Source organism: Ursus maritimus, unplaced genomic scaffold (assembly GCF_017311325.1).
Source record: "Ursus maritimus isolate PB19 unplaced genomic scaffold, ASM1731132v1 scaffold_21, whole genome shotgun sequence".
Lineage (NCBI taxonomy): Eukaryota > Metazoa > Chordata > Mammalia > Carnivora > Ursidae > Ursus > Ursus maritimus.
Window position 1 is genome coordinate 19,942,012 of NW_024424564.1, and position 23,684 is coordinate 19,965,695.

The 23,684-nt window shown below is 36.2% G+C and overlaps 1 protein-coding gene across 1 annotated transcript in view; it reads left to right on the plus strand.

Annotated features, from left to right (window-relative positions):
- OTOGL (otogelin like) overlaps positions 1 to 23,684 on the plus strand; it is a 124,300-nt gene that overhangs the window by 90,210 nt on the left and 10,406 nt on the right. The window contains exons 38-52 of the mRNA XM_008710356.2: positions 1,707 to 1,803; positions 4,545 to 4,722; positions 5,005 to 5,147; positions 5,383 to 5,406; positions 5,501 to 5,593; positions 7,941 to 8,130; positions 10,855 to 11,069; positions 14,310 to 14,451; positions 15,998 to 16,183; positions 17,790 to 18,002; positions 18,479 to 18,583; positions 20,059 to 20,166; positions 21,562 to 21,663; positions 22,166 to 22,270; positions 22,356 to 22,396. Of these exons, the coding sequence (XP_008708578.2) occupies positions 1,707 to 1,803; positions 4,545 to 4,722; positions 5,005 to 5,147; positions 5,383 to 5,406; positions 5,501 to 5,593; positions 7,941 to 8,130; positions 10,855 to 11,069; positions 14,310 to 14,451; positions 15,998 to 16,183; positions 17,790 to 18,002; positions 18,479 to 18,583; positions 20,059 to 20,166; positions 21,562 to 21,663; positions 22,166 to 22,270; positions 22,356 to 22,396 (1,942 nt within the window). The remainder of the gene's footprint in view (positions 1 to 1,706; positions 1,804 to 4,544; positions 4,723 to 5,004; positions 5,148 to 5,382; positions 5,407 to 5,500; positions 5,594 to 7,940; positions 8,131 to 10,854; positions 11,070 to 14,309; positions 14,452 to 15,997; positions 16,184 to 17,789; positions 18,003 to 18,478; positions 18,584 to 20,058; positions 20,167 to 21,561; positions 21,664 to 22,165; positions 22,271 to 22,355; positions 22,397 to 23,684) is intronic.

Here is a 23,684-nt window from a genome sequence, read left to right on the forward strand (position 1 = left end):
GGAAAGAGTGTGATAAATCTATTCACAGTAAGGCTTGACAAACATAATATTTTTCCTGAGACTATACTTTAGAAAAGTTCAGATACTTCTTCTTCTTTTTTTTTTTTGGTTATATTATCATAGTTTAATTGTATTTCTAATTAAATTATCTGCTAAAAAAGGCAAGTGGCTGTTGTGACATTATATAGGAGTTACAGATTTTGTAGTCCATGCTAAGAGAATTTTTAAATGAAAATGTTCTGAACCAACTATCTAAATAAACAAAATTTTAAAAATTGAAGTTTAGTTGACATATATAAACTTCCCTGTAACTATCACTGTTACCGCTATTCTTACTGGCTCCCATTTATCAGGTACTTAGTACCTGCCAGGCATGAGACTAACCCCTTGGCAAACATTTAATCCTTACAAGTCATTAGAATTTTCCATGATCCTGTGCTTGTTTTGGACTAGAACTTTGTTTCCTTTTGATGGGTTAAATGTTTATGATGATAAGAATAAAAATATTTAAGTCTGTATTAAGTTTCACATTTTCTAGAAGATGCAACATCTATATATCATGAACACTGCTCCGAGGACTAAGGAATGGGGAATTTTTGTTCTTTATTCTGTACATTAGAAACTACAAAATAAGCACAAAATTAAGGTTACTTAGAGAATTTATTTCACTGAAGAAGTAAGTTTTCTCTTACATCACTGTGATAGACTAAATAATGGCCCTCCAGAGATGTTGACCTCTTAATCCCAAGATTTTGTGAATATGACCTTACCCGCAAAGGGACTTTGCAAATGTGAGTAAGTTAAGGATTTTGAGATGGGGAAATTATCCTGTATTATCCATACGTACCCAATGCAGTAACAAGGGACATGATAAGAGAGTGGCAAGAGCGTCAGAGTCAGAGAAGGTGACAGGATGACGGAATCAGAGAAGGGGGGAAGGGAGAGAAATTTGAAGATATTATGCAATGACTTTGAAGATGGAGAAAGGGACCATGAACCAAAGTATTCCGGCAATCCAAAGAGTTGGAAAAGGGAAGGAAACAGATTCTCCCTTGGAGCCTCTAGAAGGAATGCAACCCAGCTGATACCTTGATTTTTAGGACTTTGACTTCTAGGACCACAAGATAATAAATTTGTGATGTTTTAAGCCACTGAATCTGTAATAATTTGTTACAGCAGCAACAAGAAATGAAATAGTCATTTTTAGGCAGTATCAACCATGGATACTAATTATAGCTAAACAAAAGTTCAACCATTCATTTTCGCTGTTCTGTGGTCCTTCAGAATTTGACTACTTTAGAGATAACTTTAGTCCTAACAAAAAGCTTTTGAAGGTGCCTTACACATGTCTTTACCAATCACATCTACAAAACTTGTAACTCCTGAGCACTTTTTAGTGATACTGATATTTTTACCTGTTCACACAATTGTGTTGACACTATCAAGACAGTGATGATGTCTACAGAATGGTGGTTAAAAATCTGAGCTTTGGAATAAGACTTTCCAAGTGTGAATTCTGGCCCTGACACTTCCTAGCTTACCTGTCTATACCTTCATTTCCTTATCTGTAAAATGATAAGAGTATTGCTATCTGCTTTACAAAGTTCTTAGAGGAATAAATGAAATTATCTGTATAAAATTCCTTAGCACAGTTTCTACTGCATGTAAATTCCATACCTGATGGATACCATTCTACTAATGGAAAGGATATCTTCATTTCTAACAGGTCCAGAAATGATTACTCCATCAGACTTCACTGTATTGGACATGCTAACGCCAACAACGACAGGTTTGGAATGTGAGGTAGGGCTGGGCAATCTATTCCAGCTACTTGCATTTCCTTATCTCATCTGTTCTAGTTTCTATATCACTATCTAAATGCTCTTAAACTTCTTTTGCTATGCTCTCTAGTCTATCTTTGCCAAAGATAATAAGAAATATGCATTACATTTTAGCAATTTTTTTGTGCCCTCTCTGAGCCACAGACATAATTGTATTTTCTTAACTGGTTTAAATATGTCTTACTAATTAGATTCTGGTCACACTAAGAAAAACAAAATTCAAATGAGGTCTTTTTTTCCCCTTAAGATTTTATTTATTTATTTATTTATTTATTTATTTATTTATTTATTTAAGGTTGGGGGGAGAGCATGCACGAGCAGGCAGGAGTAGCAGAGGGAGAGGGAGAGAGGGAGAAGCAGAGTCTCCATTGAGCAGGGGGCCCAGTGCGGGGCTCGATTCCAGGACCCCGGGATCATGACCTGAGCCAAAGGCAGAAGCTTAACTTACTGAGCCACCCAGGTGCCCCTCAAATGAGGTCTTAAGTGTGATCCTTTAATAAAAATTTAACTGACGTGGGCTTCTTTTTAGATGGGCATTCAAAAACATTTATTAAGCAGCTATTATACACTAGGCACTATGCCAGATAACAAAGATGCATTGGCAGGCAAAAAAGGTAAGCTCATTGGACCCCAGAGCTTGTAATTATCTTGGCTGAGACTTGAACACTTAGTTATCTTCTTACTTCAAACCTGCCACTTGTTTGATAAGCCAACTGTTCATTCCACCAATATTTATTTAACACAGTTTTTGGCCAGGCACTATCTAAGTACCATAGATAAAACAATATAAAAGCAAGTAAAAATTCATGCCTTTATGGAGTTTATATTCTACTGGAGGCTCTAAGATAGCCAGTAAGCAAAATAAATTACTAGTTATATAAAATGTTAGAAGGTATTGCTCAGGAAAACATAAATCTATTTTCACTGACATGCTCAGAAAAACCTCACGGATGAAGTAACTTAAGAGTAAAAGATCTGAAGAAGTTCAAAAACAGAGCCATGCAGAGAACTAAGGCAGTGGGAAGAGCTGTGGGAACCGGGAAACAGGGTTCCAGGCAGAGGGACCAGTAGTGCAAAGGCCCAGAGGTAAAAAAGTACCTGTTATTTTAAAAGAATAATGAGGAGGCCATTAAGTGAGTAAGCAATAAGATAAGAAATAAATGAAATTATTTAAAGGAAGACACTGGATATTTTTGAGCAGAGAAATCACATGATCTGATTTGCTTTAGAATCATTTTAGCTGCTGTGTGGAGAGTAGGGTGTAAAGGGTCAACAGAAGCAGTTAGGGGGCTGTTGTAGGAATTTAGGCAGAGATGACAGTGGCATGGACCAGAGGATAGCAGTGGGGATGGTGAGAAATGCCAGGGTTAGGGGTGTATTTTGAATATAGAGGGCACAGAATTTGCTGAAAGATTAGATGTGGGGTGTGAGTGAAAAAGAGGTGTCAAGGATTCTAAGATCTTTCCCTGCAGCAATTAAAGGATAAAGTTGGCATTCATCAGGATGGGGAAATTGTGGGAAGTGAGGGTCTGGTGTGGGTGTCATCAAGAGTTCAGTTTTGCCATGTAAAGACTGAGATAGCTCTTAGACATCAGAAAGCTGCAGATTTTCCAGGGAAAGAAAATACTAAAGAAGATGGAATACTAGGCTATCCTAACTATGTTAGTAGGTCAAGGAAGCTGAGGTCTGAAAACTGATCCTGGGATTTGGCAGTGTAGAGTTCATTGGTGACCTTGTTCAGACAGTTTCAGTAGAGTGGAAGGAATCGATTCTTTTAGGCAGTTTTTTTGTCTAACTGCTTTCATTTTCCTGGTTAAACGGAAAGCAGTGTCAATACTGGGAGTTGATACAATTGTACACAGAAAATTTTGGAAAATCAGACTTGACTATTTGCCTCCCTTTGGCTCTTAAATTTGGAAGCACTCACTTAATAGTCTCACTGTTTCGAAAAGTATTTAGCCTCTCTTATCCCTGTTTTTGATCACGTATAATATTGGAATGATAGAAATTGACTCACAAAGTACAGGGAGAAGCAAAGGAAATAATCTACTATTAGTACACGGCATATAATAGATGCTAAATAGATGTTAGATTTTCTTCCCCATCCCCTGAGATGCGGTATCGTCAAGATCACAGATTTCAGAGTAACAGTCCCTGAACTTAAATTCCGACTCCACTGCCTACTAGCTATGGGGTCTTGGGCAAGTTACTTTGACCTTCATCCTCCTGATTTCCTCATCTATAAAAGAGGAAAAAATAATAGTACCTCCATCAGAGGGTTGAATGTTTAATGAAATATTTATAGTATGAAGTAGTGATTTTTTTTTAAACTGACATTAACAGAAGTTATAATGATATACTAGCTTTACAGGACATATGAAAGCTTGTCATGTATTGTATAGGTCTGTTTGCAAACACTAATGAAGTCAATTTAGAAAAAGATTTCAATTTCCTCAGATGTCTGAGTATATGGGCAATTCTGATATCAAATCAGTATTAAGGTAAAGCTTAAATTAAGTTTAAACTGAGTATTTTAGAGAGAATACATCAACAAAAATTGTAGTGACATTTAAATTATCTTTCGAAAGCTTTCATATTTAGCAAATGTACACTATGGGCAATGTGAATGGGGAATTAAAAAATTAATTGAAAACATTTGTTGAAAATAGAGAAAAGGAAACTAATTTTCTTTTCTATTAACAGCCTCAACAATTTGATCCTGTTTATAATTGTAGCCAGTATATATGCCTTAATATGGAGTGGCAGTTGTACAACTGGTCTCTTAATTGCCCAAAGGCCTTGGAAATGCCTGACTGTGGTTTCCGGGGAAGGCCCGTGCAAGTGAACAGCGATATCTGCTGCCCTGAGTGGGAATGTCCTTGTAAGTTTGCGTTTCTTACAGGGCAGGCAATTTTCCAATCAGGAGGAGATTGTTATTTTTTTTTAACCGATCACCTCACTCATCACGCCAAAGTTATTGCTGAACTTTCTCCATTGAATTTATTATTTGATTTCCCAGTATACAACTTTTAGAGTTGCTTCTTTTCAAATGTAATAACCTAATTTAAAAGTTGGGTTTTTTTTTTTTAAGGAGCAATCACTACTACAAATACAAATAATTCATTAATAGACCGAATCCACTCTCTATCATTTTTATTTTTAGGTCGGTGTTCCATGTTGTCAGAACTGAGCATTATTACATTTGATGGAAACAATGCAGCATTGTATAGTATGGCTTCTTATATCTTAGTAAGAATTCCTGGGGAAATTATAGTTGCTCATATTGAAAAATGTTCCGTGAATCAGGTAGGTCATAATCCATTCTCGTGTCATTTCCTCATGAATCTACAGGTGATGTACACTGCAACATTAGATATTCTCAGAGCAAGAAGGGGCTCAAGAACTCACTGAGATTTATCTTCTAGTACTTAAAAAATGTTTCATGTGAATATATTTAGAGGCATGTAATATTAATTTGAATAATGTTTTTAAGAAGTCAAGCAATATATTTTTTAAAGTGTTTTTTATACATTTTTTTCAGAATGGAAATTCACTTAGAAAGCTAGTGAGTATTTGCAAAATGTTTCATAAATCCCTTCTCTTCATTGCTAAAGTTTTGTTTAACTCCATAAAGTTTTAATGTTTTTTTTCAAATTAAGGCATCCTCCGGAAGAATGTATGGACTTTGTTTTAAGAAGTTAAATTTGACAATATCTATACATAAAATACTTGTTAATCGGGCAGCAAGAAAGGTAAGAGCACAAAGTTAAAAGATAGCCTCACATTGGAGAAAATTAAGAAATTATGTTAAACACGATTATTTCCAAAAACAGTGGAAATTAAACATATCACTGGAGTTTCATTGTTACTGTGTTTAATCGTTGTTTTCATGGACAGTAAAAAACGGTGTTTCTTAATATTATATTTCTCCTTCCGTAATGTTACAAGTGTTGCAAATATTTCTCCCCTTGTGAGATTAACTCTAACAGCCATGTCAAAAACATGAAATCCCTCTTGGATAATGTGAGTCTTTTAGTTGCAGAGCTAACATTAGTGTTTTAAATTAGACAAAGTGGAAATGATGTAAAAAAAGAGGGATCACAAGGTTGAAAAACATAGTAGCTAAAAATACCAGAATGCAGACCACCAAGAGAAAAATAGTTTTGAAGTGCTGATGTTAACTTTGCAATGAATATGTGATAGCTAAAATAAGAAAAAATGAAGAAATATTTAACGAAGAAGAGGGATATTTTATCAAAAGATTGAAAAAAGCCATTTAGTTTTATAGCAAAAAGCCTTTATCCCAAGGAACCTATATTTACTGGAGAAGACTGAGTTATAAGCTGGGTCCTTCACCTATATGGTTCTCTCAAAAATCTAAGAAAATAATGTGTAAAGATTTTGCTAAAATGAGATGTTACATGCTTTCTAGAAATGATTCTGTCTTTTTTAACACAGGCCAAACATTCTAGACTGGAAACAATTATTAAAATGAACTTAAAATATAGTAAGGTGTTAAAAGCTTAATTTTAAGTAAAGCAAAATATATGAATGGGGAAATTGTTTGGATGATAGCATTTGTGTGTACCTTTGATTTGATCAGGTTGATACATTAACAGGAAGTGGGTGGGAAATAAATTTAAACTCACATCTGGTCAGTGCTCTTACTGAGCATTTGGGCCAAAGCACTTAGTTTTGGCTTCAACTGAATTCATCTCTGGTCATGTATTCATTTGAAAACTAAATCTTTAAGAATCATTTATTGAGAGTTTACATGATAAAACAACAAGGTCCTGGTCTCAAGTAACTTGTAGCTGTATTTGAGGGGCTTAAATGTAATTGTCTGCCAATTATAAAGCAATAGGAGGTATAGTGATAGAGTTTGACTAATGTGTCATGGAAAGAGGTCACTTAATGCAGTTTATAGGAAGGTCAAATAGGTATTTTTGGAGGAGGTGACACCTAAGAGAAATCTTTTTTTTTTTTAGATTTTATTTATTTTTTATTTGTTAGAGAGAGAGAGCACACACAAGCAGGGGGAGCGGCAGGCAGAGGGAGAGGCAGGCTTCCCTCTAAGCAAGGAACCCAATGTAGGACTCGATTCCAGGACCCTGGGATCATAATCTGAGCCTAAGGCAGGCGCCCTTTTTTTTTTTTTTTTGGGTGGATTTTTTTTTTCATTTATTTTTAATTTTTTTATAATAACTTTTTATTATGTTATGTTAGTCACCATACAGTATATCCTTAGTTTTTGATGTAGTGTTCGTGATTCATTATTTGCATATAACACCCAGTGCACCATGCAATATGTGCCCTCCTCAAGGCAGGTGCTTAACCCAGGCCCCTGAGCCACCCAGGCATCCCACCTAAGAGAAATCTTAAAAGAAAGCAGAAATTAACCATGCAGGAGTAAGGATATTTCAGCCTGCAGGTGGCAGTATGAAGAAGAGATAAAGATGAGAAATTGGATGGTTGGTGAGACATGACCAACAGTTTCTGCTGGTTCTATGTCTCTGTCATTATTTAAAACTGTGTTTTTCTAAATATAATCATCAGATTGCCTACATTTGTATTACCAAGAGTACGTGCTAAAAATACAGAGCCTAGAATCCCATCCAAACCTCGGAAATAGAATCTCTGGGAAACTTAATCTTTACCAAGCTTGACAGACAATTGTGAAGAATATTACAGTTGAACACTGATTTAGAAGATCAAAGAAAGGACCTGATTAAAGAAAACATCCTGAAAATAACTTTATTACCCTAAGTTCGTATTAGTAGATAATGGTGTAATCAACATGTATTGAGGGAAACAGACAGAAAAGCATACATAATACAAAAGAAAGTTAAGTTTTAAAGAAAATAAGGGGCAACAAGGTTAGAACAAACACTGAACATAGCAAGATACAACAAAGGAATAATAAAGGAACTAGAAGTTGTGAGAAGCTGAGGCAGCAGCAGGGAAATAAATTTTTAAAAACTTGGGAAATAGTTTATATTCAACAAGAAGAAATGGAATCATCCAAATTCTACTTTTAATGAGTGTATGTTGAAATATAAATATTTTTCTAACAGATGTAAATTCATTGTGTTATTTTAGGTAGAAGTGGATTCTGTTGCTGTGCCTCTGCCCTTTTCAAGTCAAGAACTGTCCATAGAAGATTCTGGTACCATGTATGTTATTACGACTCCAGCTGGACTAATCATAAAGTGGGCTCACCTTACAGGGATCATAGACATCCATTTTGGCTTTCGATTTAACTTGTCATCTTACACAGAAGGACTCTGTGGTGAGCATTGCTCTCAAATCTCACTTTCTTCTAATTTTTTTTTTCCTATTCACATGACACCGTTTTGGCTCCTGATGCCCCACTTTTCATATTTGAGGTGTGATGTTAACTTCCAGTTCCCCATGTGAATACTAAAGAAAGCAGTGACTTTCAATAAATGGGCTAAGAAGCAAGAAAGAACAGTTCAATTTGCATATTTAATGGAAATACGTATTTACTACTACTATTGCAATACTGTTTATACTCCTACTGTGTTCTATATTCTATATATATCCTATTATATTCATCTTTATTAATCATTAATAAAGTGCCAAACATTATTTTATATACTTGAACTTATTCAATTCTAACAATAGCCCTCATAAGTTGGTATTAATTTATAAGTGAGAAATATGAGTTACAGAAAGATTAAAGGCTTAAAAAAGTTTGTTTCTTCCTTAATATGTTAAAATTTGAAATAAGGGAAAACTTAGTTGTTTAAGCTACCTTGAAAGTTACAGGGAACACAATGTTCTCAATATTTGTCCCAGTCTTATTATTAAGTATAATGTCTAGGTGTATCTTTATACCTAGGTTAATATCACACCATGTTACATAGACACATAAAGAGTTATAAGCCAAAGGAAACAAATTAGAAATAGCTCTACTTACACAACAAAATAAAAAAGTATAATACTGGCTTTGATATCTGATGGAGGCTATTCTTTTTGTAGCTCTGTGCTCTGAAGTGAACATCAATTTCCTCATCTTTAAAATGGGAATAGCAGCATTCTCCCTTCAAGATTGTTGTTTGGGTTGAATGTGAAAGTTAATGTCAACACTTAACACATTGCTTAATACACATGATTAATAAATGTTAGCTTAGTAAAATATATCTACTTGAATCTCACCAAACATTAATTGAGTAAAAGTTTATGGATCACCTTCTGAGTGTTTAGACTCAGTGCTTGGTGTTGGCAATGCAAAAACAAATAAAACTAAGTCCTTTCCCTCAACAAATTACATAAAACACCCAGAGTTCTTCCTTAAAGCATTTAATGCAAAGTCTGGCTAAAAGGGTTTAGGTTTTTCCTTGCCTATTTATAGTATGCTAAACATAGCACAGAGTTCTTTGGGGACTGAAGATTATCACTGTGGAAATAGTTATTTTTGAGTATGTATCATATTGATTGTATATAATAAATCAATAATTATTATTGAGTAATACTCAGAGACTTTAGGAATGCATATTTTCTCTGATGACTTATCATTTCTACGTGCTATGATTTCTGTTTGAGCTTGTGGATCTTTTTCCTTCACTTATTGTCAGCTCATGCATTTACAGACATACTTTGCTAACTGGATTCTTAAGTAATCACTGTAGAGAAAGGGGTAGGATCACCTTTTTGCTAACCGAGGGTACCCTCTAAAGTTCATGACCTCCATGGTGGGTAAAGGATGGTTTTTGTTAAAGGGAAATCTGGGTGCTGTCAGGTCTGAAAAAGTTGCAGTGACCATGAGTATGACCTAAATTGAGCAGGGACACCAGAAGGAGAGGTTTGTACAAATACCTTGTTCTATACAGCACTGTGAAGTTTATAGGGCTGGTGGCTGGAGCTGCAATAAAAACAAGTTTTTATTAGCACTTCCTTTTCTCCAGGAAAGTTTAGACTTAAAAAATAGTAGCTGCTTGACAGTATAGTTCACTTCACTCGAGTTTTGTTTTTTATTTGTTTGTTTTTGCATTGCCTTTGGTCCTTTGTACATTTACAAGGACAAGGCAATTACGGTAGCAGCAATCTTTATGATCTTAATATGCGTCCTTGAGGATTAAGATTTGATACTTGAAGAAAATGTTCAAGTTATATCTTTTATAGCTGGAGCCTTGGGGATTAAGAAAAAATATGTCTTAAGGTGGAGTGGGATTCAGCTCAAGTAAGATCAGGGTCAGGGCTATTTCTCTGCACTTCCCTTGGCTCTGCATGCCACTGGATGAAAAGTAAGCTCTGTCCCCATTCTGGCCTTCCTCAGGAAGCTAGAGGGTATGGCAGGTCAAAGCATGGTAACGATCAACAGGCCACATCATCCTAAGGAAGGGAGATTGTCTATGTCTTAGAATTCCCAGGTCAAATCCTGTTTGGCAGTGGTTGTCCAAATGTTGAATGTATCCATGTGTGTAGGTGACTGCCTGACCTGACTGGTTTATTACCTGTAACAGTTGTTAATGCACAGGAGTAAGGACCACCTTTACGCAGATCATGGCCCTCTCCTGTAGTGGTGATGGGGCAGGGATACTTCCTGAAGGTAGAATTTAATGTTTTCAGGCAGGGTTTTCCTGGGGGAATGGATGTCTGGGAGGCAATCACCAAATGACCACTACTCTAAGGAATATCTTGGAAAGGTAAGAACTAGTTCTTCAATTAGGAGATAGCGGTCATAGTGAAGGAGTGTGGGAGCAGAGTCAATCTCCTCTTTCTTCATTTTCATCATCTTCTCACATTTCTTGACTTCTAGGATCGTGCTTTCTTTCTTATCTGGTTAAGACATCTTTGTACTATTTGATCAAAGAATCAGATACATAATTAAAAAATCCATCAACATTAAAGGGAAAGGATATACATTTGGTACCTTGTTCAGTAAATAATTTATTCATTTAAAATCAATTATTAAGATGATTTATTTCTGCTGCCTACCTTTGGTTTAGTGAAACAAGTTTTTCCTTCTAAATGTCACATATCTTTCTAGGAATTTGCAACGAAGATCCAGATGATGATCTAAGGATGCAAAATGGCACAATTATTACAAATATGGAAGACATAGAATTATTTATTGAGAGCTGGGAAATTGAGAAATCATTTGAAGTAACAACAAGACGACCTGTTAGGAATTGCACTGAGCATGACTGCAGTCAATGCATTGAGTTATTAAATAGAAGAGTTTTCATCCCATGCCATAATAAAGTAAGTTAAGGGCAACCATAAACAAGAACTGTCATGTTGGACATGTTGAGAGTAAAGCCAATAAATTCCTGTTCTTGCCATGATGTTCTACTGAGAATAGTTTAGCCCCAAACCTTCTGTCCGTGTGCTTTGGAATTCAGAATCATTTACTTTTATAGACTTAAAGAGATAGGAAGGATAATTACCTTGTTTTTCAGAGCTGTATCTACAGCTTTCAAGAAAAATGAAATGATGTCCTATGAATAAAAGCCTCTAGGAGAAAGAATCAATGTCACTTGATAACCCAGTAGAGAAACCAAGACAGTGAGGATATTATCCATTCTCTATGATCCTCGCATCTTAGGCATATACTTGTAATAGAACCTGTCATATATTCAGTTTAAACATTCCTTATTTGTCTCTAACTTTCTGACTTTATGTGACTAGTAGATATTTTAAGTAATCTCTATCATTTAAAAAAAAAAGACCCATTGTTAGGGACACAGGACAGACAAATACAGCATTTCATGTATCATTTAATGAAGTCTGTGAGCATCTAGCACTTACAAGGCACCATGTTAAACTCCTGTAATCCAAAGACGAGTAAGACTCTCCCTTATTCTCAGGAGGTCTGGTGGGAAAGTAAGCCTGTGGACAGATACATGACAATATAGGGTCTGGAGGTATATGGGAGTGCAGGTTCGGAGAAGACTTCTCATAGCTTTAGATATTTGATTTTTTGAGAAGGATGAATTTGCCAGGAAAGAAGAGGGAGGAAGGAACACCTAGGCAGATACGACAATATGTGTAAGAACAAGTTTTGTGTAAAAGGGCGTGTTAAGAAGACGTTGAAATGGTTGAGTGTAAGACATATGGAGGGGAAGAGCCTGGGAAAGAAGCTGAGGGAACTGTCAAAGCAGGAAGGAGCTCACTGCACAGCACTGCCCATGCTAGACTATGAAGTTCTGCACTCCATAATTCTCAGCCTGCCCCAAGAGTTCCCTCACGGAAAGGCAAAGAATGGCAAGTCATGGGATAAAAATGGCAGATTTTTTGGCAGCTTCAGTTTTACTTGGAGATTTGTATGCAGATGGGTTTTTAAAAAGCAGGTATATAAAAATGAAAAACATAAACACTTTAAAACTCAGTTTACTATCATTTTAATGTCATTTTAAAGCATAATGATTTTTGGGATACCTGCATAGCTCAGTTGGTTAAGGGTCTGCCTTTGGCTCAGGTCATGATCCCAGGGTCCGGAGATCTAGTCCTGCGTCAGGCTCCTTGCTCAGCAGCGAGCTTGCTTCTCCCTCTGCCTGCCACACCCCTCCCCCACTTGTGCTCTATCTCTCTCTGACAAATAAATAAATAAAAATAAAATCTTATTTTTAAAAAAAAGCATAATGATTTTCTTTTTTTTACCAATGATTTTTTAAAAGATTTTATTTATTTATTTGAAGTTTCTTTCGCTTACACTTAAAGTAGCTGCCAAACAACCATCTTATCAAGGCTTTCAAGGTCCTCTACACTCTGGCCCACCCACTTCTCTAGCTTCCTCTCTGCTACACTCTTCTTGCTTACTAAACTCCAGTCCCCTTTCAACTCTTTGAATATTCCAAGGTTTTTCCTGCCAGTGGGCTTTTAAGCTTCTAGTTTTTCCGGCCAGAATACTTCCCGCCTCTGATTCATTTTAGTGTGGTGACTCCTTTGGATTCTATTCAAAGACCTTTTTTAGCTATGAGATCCACAGGCAGAGAATAGGTCTGTGTTTTGATCTTTATACTCCTCATGCATAGGACGGTGCCTGATAGGTAGTCGGGGTTCAATAAATTATGAAAGCCTGTATAAGTGAACATATGAATGGGGGATACAGGAGAGTCAGCTTTTGTGGGTTAAGTGGAAAGGTAAATAATTTTTAACTTTGGATAAATTAAGTCATATGGGATTTCAAAGCAAAAAAAACCAGAAAAAGCTTAGAAACATAATTCTGGAGCTCAGAGGAGGTAAGTGGAGGCCAGGGATCAGGTTTGGGGAATTATTTGTGTATGGATTTTTAAAAACAACAACAACTGCGAGAATCTGCTCTGTACATTTACTGTATATGAGCTCACAGCTATCTTAAGTAGTAAGTTTATGATTAACTCTTGAACTTATGAAAAAAACCGAGGAAAAGATTTACATGCCCAAGACAGTGGTATGAGTCCAGGAAGAACGTTTGTAGCTAGTAGACATGACCATTGAGGATGAGGTCTAGAGAAACACTCAGAATAAGAGGCAGCAGGGGAACTGACACTGGGCAGGTGAACAGGCAATAGAATGAAGTACACTCAAGGTCCAAGGAGAGGGTTTTAGGAAGGAAACTCTCAGTGTTCCCTGGATTCCACAATGACGCTGCTCTTGACCACAGGAAGAGAGGGTTTTAGGAAAGAAACTCTCAGTGTTCCTTGGATTCCACAATGACGCTGCTCTTGACCACAGGAAGTATTGGTGAAGTGAAGTATTGGAAACCAAAGGAATGCTATAAAGAAGACTAAAAGAATGTAGAATCTTGGTCTTTATAGATATGGACCTTGAAGAGGAAAGGATGGGATATGAAAAATATGAAGTATTTTTATCTGGCCCTTTGAACTGTGTCAGAATTTGGCATCTGCACATAGATGTTTGCTGAATGAACGAGTAGAGAGAAAAATTGGAATAGATGTTGCTACAAGTTAAATTATTTAGATTTCAGACATTTCTAAATCAAAATGAAACAATCTGTAGGAAGAAATGTCTTTAAATTGAGGCATGTCAAATTATATAAATTATTCAATGTTCAATATTAATACATAGTTTTTGAGAAGCATTTATGACCTCATTTAATAAATAATGCCATGTATCATTATGGAATTCTTCAGGAAATTCTGGTTTTATCTATCATAGATTAAAGTCCCATTCAGTATATGGAAAAGATGATTGTGACCCAAAGTTTAATATCAGAAATAGATTTTGATAGGTCCACATACTTTGTTTCTTTTTCATCTTTATAAGATAGACTTATGTAGATTAGTGCAGACAATATTTACCTTATCTAAAATGTGTTTAAAAATATTGTCACATCAGAGGTGACGTCTAGGATTCTGAAGTTTGGAATCTAAAGTCAAGGAAGATCCATAATAAGTATGAACTTGCTACCCTTGGATTCTCTGAATAGTTTTAGACGAACTTAGGGTCTTTAGAGAAATAAAACAACATAACTTATCCCAAGGCAAAATGTGTCTCTAGGTTTCACCACAGAACTTTTGTGAAAAGATGTGGATCAATTATACCTATTTTTGGAACTATGAATGTGATGCACTTTCTGCATACGTGGCTCTCTGCAACAGGTTTGACATCTGTCTTCAGTGGAGAACACCTGATTACTGCTGTAAGTAGTACATTTTCAATAATGTTTTCTAACAATCAAATAACATTCCATGTTTTGCATTCCCTTTTCTTTTCATTTTTTCAGCACAAAATAATTTCATAAGAATAAAATGCAGATAAATGTAACCTAGAAGTAGAGGTCAGCTCTCCCACACAGGCAATGTCTAGTTTCATTTTGATCTAAATCTAAGGTCCAGCCTCAACCCTCCCAAAAAAAACCTAGTCCACAAAATAGGAGTCAGCAAAACCAATGGAAATATTGAAGAAATCACAGGGGATTGAACAGGGATTTTAATTTTGTATCCCAAAGCACATTTTGTTGGTCTCAATTCAACCTGCCTCATTTGCCCCCCTGCTTGTCTCCTAGCTTGTGAAGAAGACGCATATTTTTCTGTTCCCTTTTCCTCCTTTCCTGACATAGTATCCACTTCCTGGAAACTAATCTTTCTGGCTTTCTTTGATCAGTATCTGGGTTCAGTCTTTTACCAAATACACGTTTGTGAATCCTTTTTCTTTTATATGTATTCTTTGACAGTTTTTATCTATGAGGCTCATGTTTTCTCATCTAGTTATAATTCTTTTCATAAAAATTTTATTAAACCTATATCCAGTCCTGGGTACATTTCGTAGAAAATACTGTTAATTTAATTTAAGAAATAGCAATTAAATGGATTAAGTGGTAAAAATATGGTCAAAATGAATATTAGTGAAATATTCCAAAATAAAATAAAAGTTTTCATTTTCCCTAGAAGAAAAAGTAAAATACATATAGAAAGGAAAATATATCACAAATACCAGTTACATGACTTCATTTCAGAAATAAAGCAGCTCCTGGTATGTTCTACTATCCCTTACCTCTCTTTGCTCCCAGAGGTAATCATTATTCAAGAGTGGGGTTGCTTGATTCATAGGAAATGTATGACATCTCTAATTTTAATAGATACCATCAAATTGTTCCCCGCTGAGATTTTACCAATTTATACCCCTACCAGCTGTGTGTTCATTTTTTAACAGTATGATTTTTTAAGATCACTGAGAATCAAAAGAATTTTCTAAAACATCATTTAGAAACTGTTCAGCAATGGTAGCTTCTTTTGACAGTGAAGGATTAAACCTAAACACACAGCATTTTTCTTTTTTATGGCTTGCTTGAGTTACATACTTAAAGCATATTTCTGTGCTTATTCTGAGTAGAACTGTTGTATCTCTTCACTATGCAGAGGAGTAACTTCATACTAGTTGACTCCGTATTTATGCCAAGCAGATTTGAGCTGCCTCTTGATCATATTTACTTGTTACAAATCAGATGAGCTTTTCTTACTATAACATAACATATAACGCCAGCTGGACCCCTGGAAGATATTCAAAAATACATATTGCTTATTTTGTTTCTAGTTCTTGGTTACATAATAAATGAAAAATGAAATTTGAAGAGATGGAAATCGGCAAAATTCATTTTCCGAAAGAAATCTGACATTTCTTCCTTTTACTATAATCCAAATAGGTGGCTTTTATCATTAGCAAATTCTGTCCTCTGTTATTCATAGCTCTGAGTTGCCCAGAGGGGAAGGAATATCAACCCTGTGTGAGGACTTGTGAAGCAAGAACATGTCTGAACAGATGGTTCTATGGACATTCCTCATGCCTGAATTTAAGAGAAGATTGTGTGTGCAAAAATGGAACCATCCTTCATAGGCCAGACTCAATTCAGTGCATTCCAGAGCAAGAATGCGGTAAGCAGCAGAGTGAGTGTGCAAAATGACTGCTTAGGAACTCGGCAAATAAATAAAGCTTTTTTCGGTCTTGGGGACATGTGCTGAGAAAGACTGGTCAGCAGGTCCCCTAGGTGTTGGAAAGAAAACCAGTTTGTTTGTAGTTTGATTTTAATATGATTTCAGTTGAAGTTACCCAAATTAGATGCCTTGGTGGTGATGTGGATTTGTTGTTGTTGTTGTCCCAAGTTTTTATTTAAATTCCACTTAGTGAACATACAGTGAATTATTAGTTTCAGGTGTAGAATTTAGTGATTCAACACTTACACACAACACCCGGTGCTCTTTACAAGTGCCCTCTTTAATCCGCATCACCCATTTAACACCCCCCTACAGTGATGCAGTGATGATGTGTTTTAATCTCTACCTATGCCTGTAATAACTAGGCAAGGGTATGGTAAATTAAGAATTAAGAGCATAGGATGTGAACTGAATTGAAATTCCAATCATTTCATGTAATAGTGATTCATCTTTACCTCTTTGAGCCTGGGTTAGCATCTGTAAAATGGGGAAAATAATAGCATTTATCCCATAAAGTTAGTGTGGGGATACATAAATAATACAAAGCATTTTGCAACAGTGCCTAGAGAAAAATAACCTCTCAAGAAATGTCAGATAGTGTTATTATATGGGAGAAAACATTTAATTTTTCTACTTTCATTTTCAAACCATTTCATTCTGACTCATCGTCTCCATGGTGGTTGCAGATGAAAATAGTGCAAAATTGAGAAAATTGCAGTACAGAGCTTAACATTACAGTTAGAGGAAAAGAAATTAAGCTAATAATGAAAGAGAATGGGCAAGTTGAAATGAAATGCAAATATAGTTCCTGAAACAAGTTTGTGTTTGCCATTGAGAAAAGTATTTGTAGAAGACTTTGAGAATAAACAGGCATGTTTGTTTTTTTAGGGATCTGTGAAGTTGGTTTGATAGTAAGGAGAATAATACAAAAGAAGTTCATTTGAGGCTGGGGATATGGTGGTTACTATATTCATCTCTATCAGTTTTAAAAGAACTACCAGTGGACTGTATTTATCATTAAGTAAAACTTCAATAATAAAACTACATAATCACTAAATAATAAGTTACTCAACGATTAGCTACTTCCCACATTTAGATTTTAAAGCAGACATGTTTTGAATTTTCATATGACAAAAATGATAACTGTGTGGTAGGGACTTTTTTTCCCTAATACCACTCAGTTTGAATAGTTAATATTTTAAAACTAACTTATATTTGTTTTACTGAATTTGTTCAAGTGAAATAAGTCCTATTAAAAGACAAAATGAATAAGAAACAATGAACAGGTTATCTTATGTGTGGAAGAGGACATGACAATTTACAGATAGTTGTAGAAGGGAAAAACAGTTTTGTAGACTACATTACAAATTTCATGGAAGAAAAATGTAAGCTACTGGCCGATAAAAAGAGGAGTATAAGAAAGGATAAATCTGTGACGTGTTATCTATGTCGCTGAGCCAAGTCATGGTCTGAAATCCAAACGTCACAGCCTGATTTATTTTAGTGGCCGGGTTACAAGTGATGTAACATTGTCCATCTTTTTAAGCATGCACGGATAGTGAAGACCAACCTCGCACTGCTGGGGAGGTTTGGAATGGGGGCATTGACGAATGTGCCCTCTACAAATGTTTGGAGAATGGGAGTGTTATTCCTATAGAACCGGCTTGTGATGAAGAGCCCTCTCCAGTTTGTGAACGAGAAGCTGAAGTCGTCCTGAGCATCACTGACAAGTGGACCTGCTGTTCAAAGGAAGTTTGCGGTATGTGTGAAGGCTGAATGAAGCCTTCCCATCCGTCAATGCCACAAAATATGTTGATATTATTTGTGAAAAGAACAGGGCATGCATAATGTTTGGTAAACAAAACGGCTGAGGTAAAAACAGAAATAGGGCCATAAATATCATTTCTACCTTCTCAAAGCAAGTCTTTACTCATTATGATTTTGCTGATATTACAAACACACATGCAAAATTCTGGCTATAAGCAATTAATAGTAATAATATGTGACAAGGTAAAGGTTCTGGGAATCTTTGACTTATGACAATTGAGGGTGAAAGACCATACTGAATAAACCTTAAATTTGCTACCTTTTCACATAAGACCCATTTATAAGCTGAATGTGTTTAATTGCAGTGTAAAAACATGCAAAGTGAGAATCAGTTCCCTGATTTGAGTTAGGACCCCAGATTTTAGTTATATTCACTAATATTTTAGTGCTTCTGTTTCTTATTTCCAGGATGTGACATGACCTTGTGTGAAACTGCCATTCCAACATGTACAGAGAGTCAAAAATTGGTTGTTGGCCATAGTCCTCTTTCTTGTTGTCCACAGTATCAATGTGGTGAGTAATAACTAGGAAAAATAAGAGTGAGGTTTATTGTTTGTTCAGAATAGTGGATTAGATTCTCATTCTTTGGATCTACAAGAAAGTGATTTGTTATAAAATATTGTGGAGTTGTCTTGCTAAAGATAGTTATTTTTTTAAGATTTAGTGATTTATTTATTTATTTAAGGTTTTATTTATTACACACACACACACACACACACACACACACACACACACAGGCAGAGGCAGAGGGAGAAGTAGGTTCCTTGCTGAGCAGAGAGCCCAACATGGGGCTTGATCCCAGGACCCTGGGATCATGATCTGAGCCAAAGGCAGACACTTAACCAACTGAGCCCCCCAGGCGCCTCATGATTTTATTTATTTATTTGAGAGAGAGAGAATGGGAGTGAACAAGAGCTGGGGGGAGGAGCAGAGGGAAAGGGAGAAGCAGATTCCCCACTGAGCAGGGAGCCCAATTTGGGGCTTGATCCCAGGACCCTGGGATCATGACCTGAGCCAAGGGCAGACGCTTAACTGAGCCACTCAGGTGCCCCAAGATACTTCTTTTTTAACTTGTAATTTCTTTATACATATATGTACGTTTAAATTTTAAGTTTATATATTATATTAACACATGGATTTAGATAATTAACTCATCTTAAAAATCTTATTAGCAGAAATATATAGGAAATAGCAGATGTGATACTGCGATTTATAATAAGAAATGGGTATCTGGTCTTCCACCCTATTCTCAGCACAGAGCTCCTAATCCTTGGAGTTTCCTAAATGAGGAGATCTGGGAAGGTGTCTTTTGTTACGTTAATGATTCCTTTTGGAAAGCCTTTAGCTAATCTGAGGATGGGGGGCTGGTTGCCAGGGCAACCACCCCTGTGATTGGAGGGTTAGAACTTTTCAGTCCCAAGGATTTAATCAATCATGCCCGTGTAATAAAGCCTCTATAATAAACCCACAAGAGAGTGAGGTTCAGAGAACTTCCAGGTTGGTGAACACAAGGAAATTCAGGGACTGGTGGGCTCTGAGAGGGCATAAAACTCTCTATCCATTCCCTATACTTTGCCCTATGCGTCTCTTCCATCTGACTATTCCTCCTGAGTTATATTCTTTTATAAAAAATTGGTGATCTGGTAAGTTAAATGTTTCTCTGAGTTCTGCTGGCTGCTCTAGCAAATTAATCAAACCCAAGGAAGAGGTTGTGGAAGCATCTGAAATAGCCAGTCAGCCAGAAAGGGTACAGGTAACAAGGGGGGCTTGTAACTGGCATCTGTAGATAGTGTCAGAATTGGGTTGAATTGTAAGACACCCAGCTGGTGTCTAGAGAATTACTTGGTGCTGTGTGCGAACCCTCCTCCACCAAACACACACTGAGTTAGCAGGACATATGTAAATTCAGAGAGAACTAAACCATACTACTTTATTTATTTTATCATTTCACTCTATACAAATTTCCAAATACCTTGGTGTTTCCGCAGAGTGTGACCCCTTGAAATGCCCCAGTATTTCAATACCAGAATGCAGAGAAGACCAATTCATGATTCAGGTTCAACAGGAAGAGCCTTGCTGTTTTTCTCCTCTCTGTGGTGAGTGTTCTGTAAGATAACTTTTTTGAACCAAAGAGAGAATGTAGGGAAAATTTCTTATTTGATATGAATTTCATGGGACTGATGGTAACCAATATTCTGCTGATATACTGATAGGAATTCAACTGAATAAGAACAGTTGAAAAGAAGGTATGGCATTTTAAATGACTTGACAATTATCACAGTTAGCACTACTTTCCCTTATTATATATATGGACTATATATATCAGTCAAAACATTCTCAAGACAATATAATTAAGTTTTTTTTTTCTTTAATAAGGCTAGTACCAGTTTTTTTAAAGAAAAATTTAGCCTTGGCTTTCCTTGAAAAGCCAACTAAAATAATGGACTCTGCTAAGCCATTGGAGTACCTCTTTAAAACTTCATTTCATGTATCATGTGTGATATATGTGTGAGCATGGGGATGATGGAAGAGAATGGTAGAAATGAAAGGTGTCTGGAAAAAGAGTATACAGAAGCCATATAGACTGTCTGATGAAATGGACGTTGAAAAATAAAAAGTTCTCTATTTTCCATTTCAAGTGAATTTTCATATCAAAGCATGGTGATTAATGTAGGTTTCAGATGTACCTATGGAAATCAAAACACATCTCTTTGTACCAGTTAAGATTCTTTGAGTGCAGGTGGCAAAATGGATTGATTTGGGCTAGCTTACACACAACCAATTACTGGAAGGCTTGGGGATCAAGATTTTGTAGGATCAAGATGAAGCAGAACAACCAAGCCCTGGGAAGGAGAGACACCAGCTACTCCAGATGGCGGTCACTAATGACTGAGTCAGCAGCATCTCTTTCCTGCCCCAGTGTGCCTCTGTTTATGATTCAAATGCCATAGAAAGAGATTCTGATTTGTCTAATGTGGGTTGTTACTACACAGAGGCCTGCTGAGAGTCAGGCACCTTTATTAAGAGTCATTCCAAGACAGCGTGGGTGGGACATTTCGTCAAGGTCTTTCAGAGAAGTGTAATTGAAGTGGGAAAGGGACACTGAACAGCCCAAAAGAACAGGTGCCTACTCTATTATTCTTTTCTGTAAATTGGAGTTATCAAGGGTAGCAAATTCAGAAAACTGAAGTAAATAAACCAATGACATTTTGATCCTAGGAAAAAGAAGTTGCTCTAGAAATCTTACTGCTCTGTATTTCTGGTAAGACGGTGTTTTTCTCTGTCCCTGAGCTTGGAAAGCATATAGTGATATACTTAGTAGTACTGTTTTCATGACCAAGTAAGGAGATCTGTCTGTTAAAGCCTTATTTTCCCTGTTTCCTATTTTATTAAACATTATTTCATGTTGATTTTTATACGTGTGTAGTAATCCAAATTAATAATTAGTTTTTAGCTCAGCTGTGACTTCGGGCTTTTTGTTTTACCTTCAGTTTGTGAATCTTGCACCAAACCTATTCCACTATGTACTGATGGGGAATTTCTCACTGTGGATCTTAATACCACACATTTCTGTTGTCCACAGTATTATTGTGGTAAGTATATCTTAAATAATTTAAAATATTGAGATGTGTCCAATATTTGAGAAGCCCCATGAGTCTTAGTTACACTGTTATATCAGATGTTTGTTGAATTCTAGCATGTAAAATATGTATTAAGTATATGTAATGTTTTTATACGTCTAAGAGCTCTTCTTGGATAATATCATTACCTCCTCAAGATAGATTACTATGACTTTTCTCATCATCCTAGAATTTCTAGCTTTCCAGGTGATTCCATAGGTTCTCTACTTCCTTTCTCTTCTTGCACACCTGGCATTTCTCAGGGCTCTTCACCTGCTGAGCTGTCCTAGTTCTACTACTGTTGTACATGCTTGGGAGTCATATATTCCATCCCCAACAATATATGACAGGTGAGTGGTGGGAGAGATAGGAGTCCATGCATTACATCAGCAATGGCAGTGAACTAAATGGTAGGTAGCAAGGACAAGCTTTTACGAGAAGCTAATCTTTATCCATGGAATTTTTTTCTATTTAGTTTGTGACCCAAATCTTTGTCCTGCACCACTACTCAACTGTGCAGAGGATATGAAGCTTGTCAAAGAAAATGTATCTGGTCAATGTTGTCCAACATGGCATTGCGGTAACTAATTTTCATACTTTGAAGTTTTATCACAGTACAGTGATATATTCTGACCAATATAATCATGTTGATTTTTGCCTTTTAGAATGTAGCTGTGAAAACCTTGTTATGCCAACTTGTGAAGTGGTAAGAACACATATTTTGATTGAATTGTCGTATTATTTAAATTAGTTTGTTCTTCCTTTATCCCCCTAATTTCTGAGTTCTCAGAGTTAATGAAATTATCCTCATTAAATTATACTGAAGTAGATTAAAGTAACATGCTCTGGTATCAGGGAGCAGTGAACCCTTTTTATTTACTTGAGATAAGAAAATGCAATCCATTTATCCCCCCACTAGTGATTGAATATACTAGCCTTATATTTTCTTAACTTCACTGGTCTTAAAATGAAGCAAAACATTGAAAGAAAGATTATCTCAATATTGAGAGGTGTCCCCATGGATTCTTCGAGAAATTGTGCCAGTGATGCATCTGTTGTGAAGGAGGAGGAGTTATAAACATGTAACTGTTGGTACTTTCTTAAGAGTTATCTATGAACACTTTGTCAATAAGGACGTTGAGGTCTAGAGAGAGCAAATGATTGACGGAGATCTTTAGGACTCAAACCAAGGGTTGTTTTATGTCCGTGTGTGTTTTTGCGTATTTCTTTATTCTTTCTACTCTGTCATAACTCTTTCATTTCCTTTAGAAACTATAGCCCAGACATACAACAAAACAAGAACAAAAGCAAGTTGAAACTGCCTTGTTTTTGTTCCTGGCCTGGAGTCTTCTTACCTGTGCTTCACTTTCCTCATCTGCAATATAAAAAGAATGACAGTACCTATATCATATGAATAAGTTAATACAAATTAAGTACTTGGATAGTACCGGACACATAGAAAGAGCTCAATAAGTATTAGCTATAATTATTATGATAAAATAAACACAATACTCAGAATGTTAACCATAAGGTACAGATCTTCATGGAGAACTTTCTAGGAAAGTTAACCATCAAGAAAAGTTTGGAAGAAAGTGATAGGTTAGAATAATGGATGGAAGGAGTTGAACTATTCTAGATAGAGGCTAGGTAGAACATGAATAAATGCACCAAAGTGTGAGGTAAGATACGTAGGCTGAGAGATAGAGACCTCTATCTTGCCTTGAGAAAAAGCATCCAACTCTTGGTTTCGGCTCAGATCATGATCTCAGGGTCATGAAATCAAGCCCCGCGTTGGACTCTGCATTCAGCACAGAGTCTGCTTGGCATTTTCTCACTCTTCCTCTCCCCCCCACCCCACCCTGCCTCATCACTTGAACTTGCACTCTCTCTCTCTCAAATAAATAAGTAAATAAATAAATAAAACCTTTAAAAAACAGAAAAAGGACTCAATCTTATTACTGATATCATATGAAAATTAAATGCACGCAGGAAAA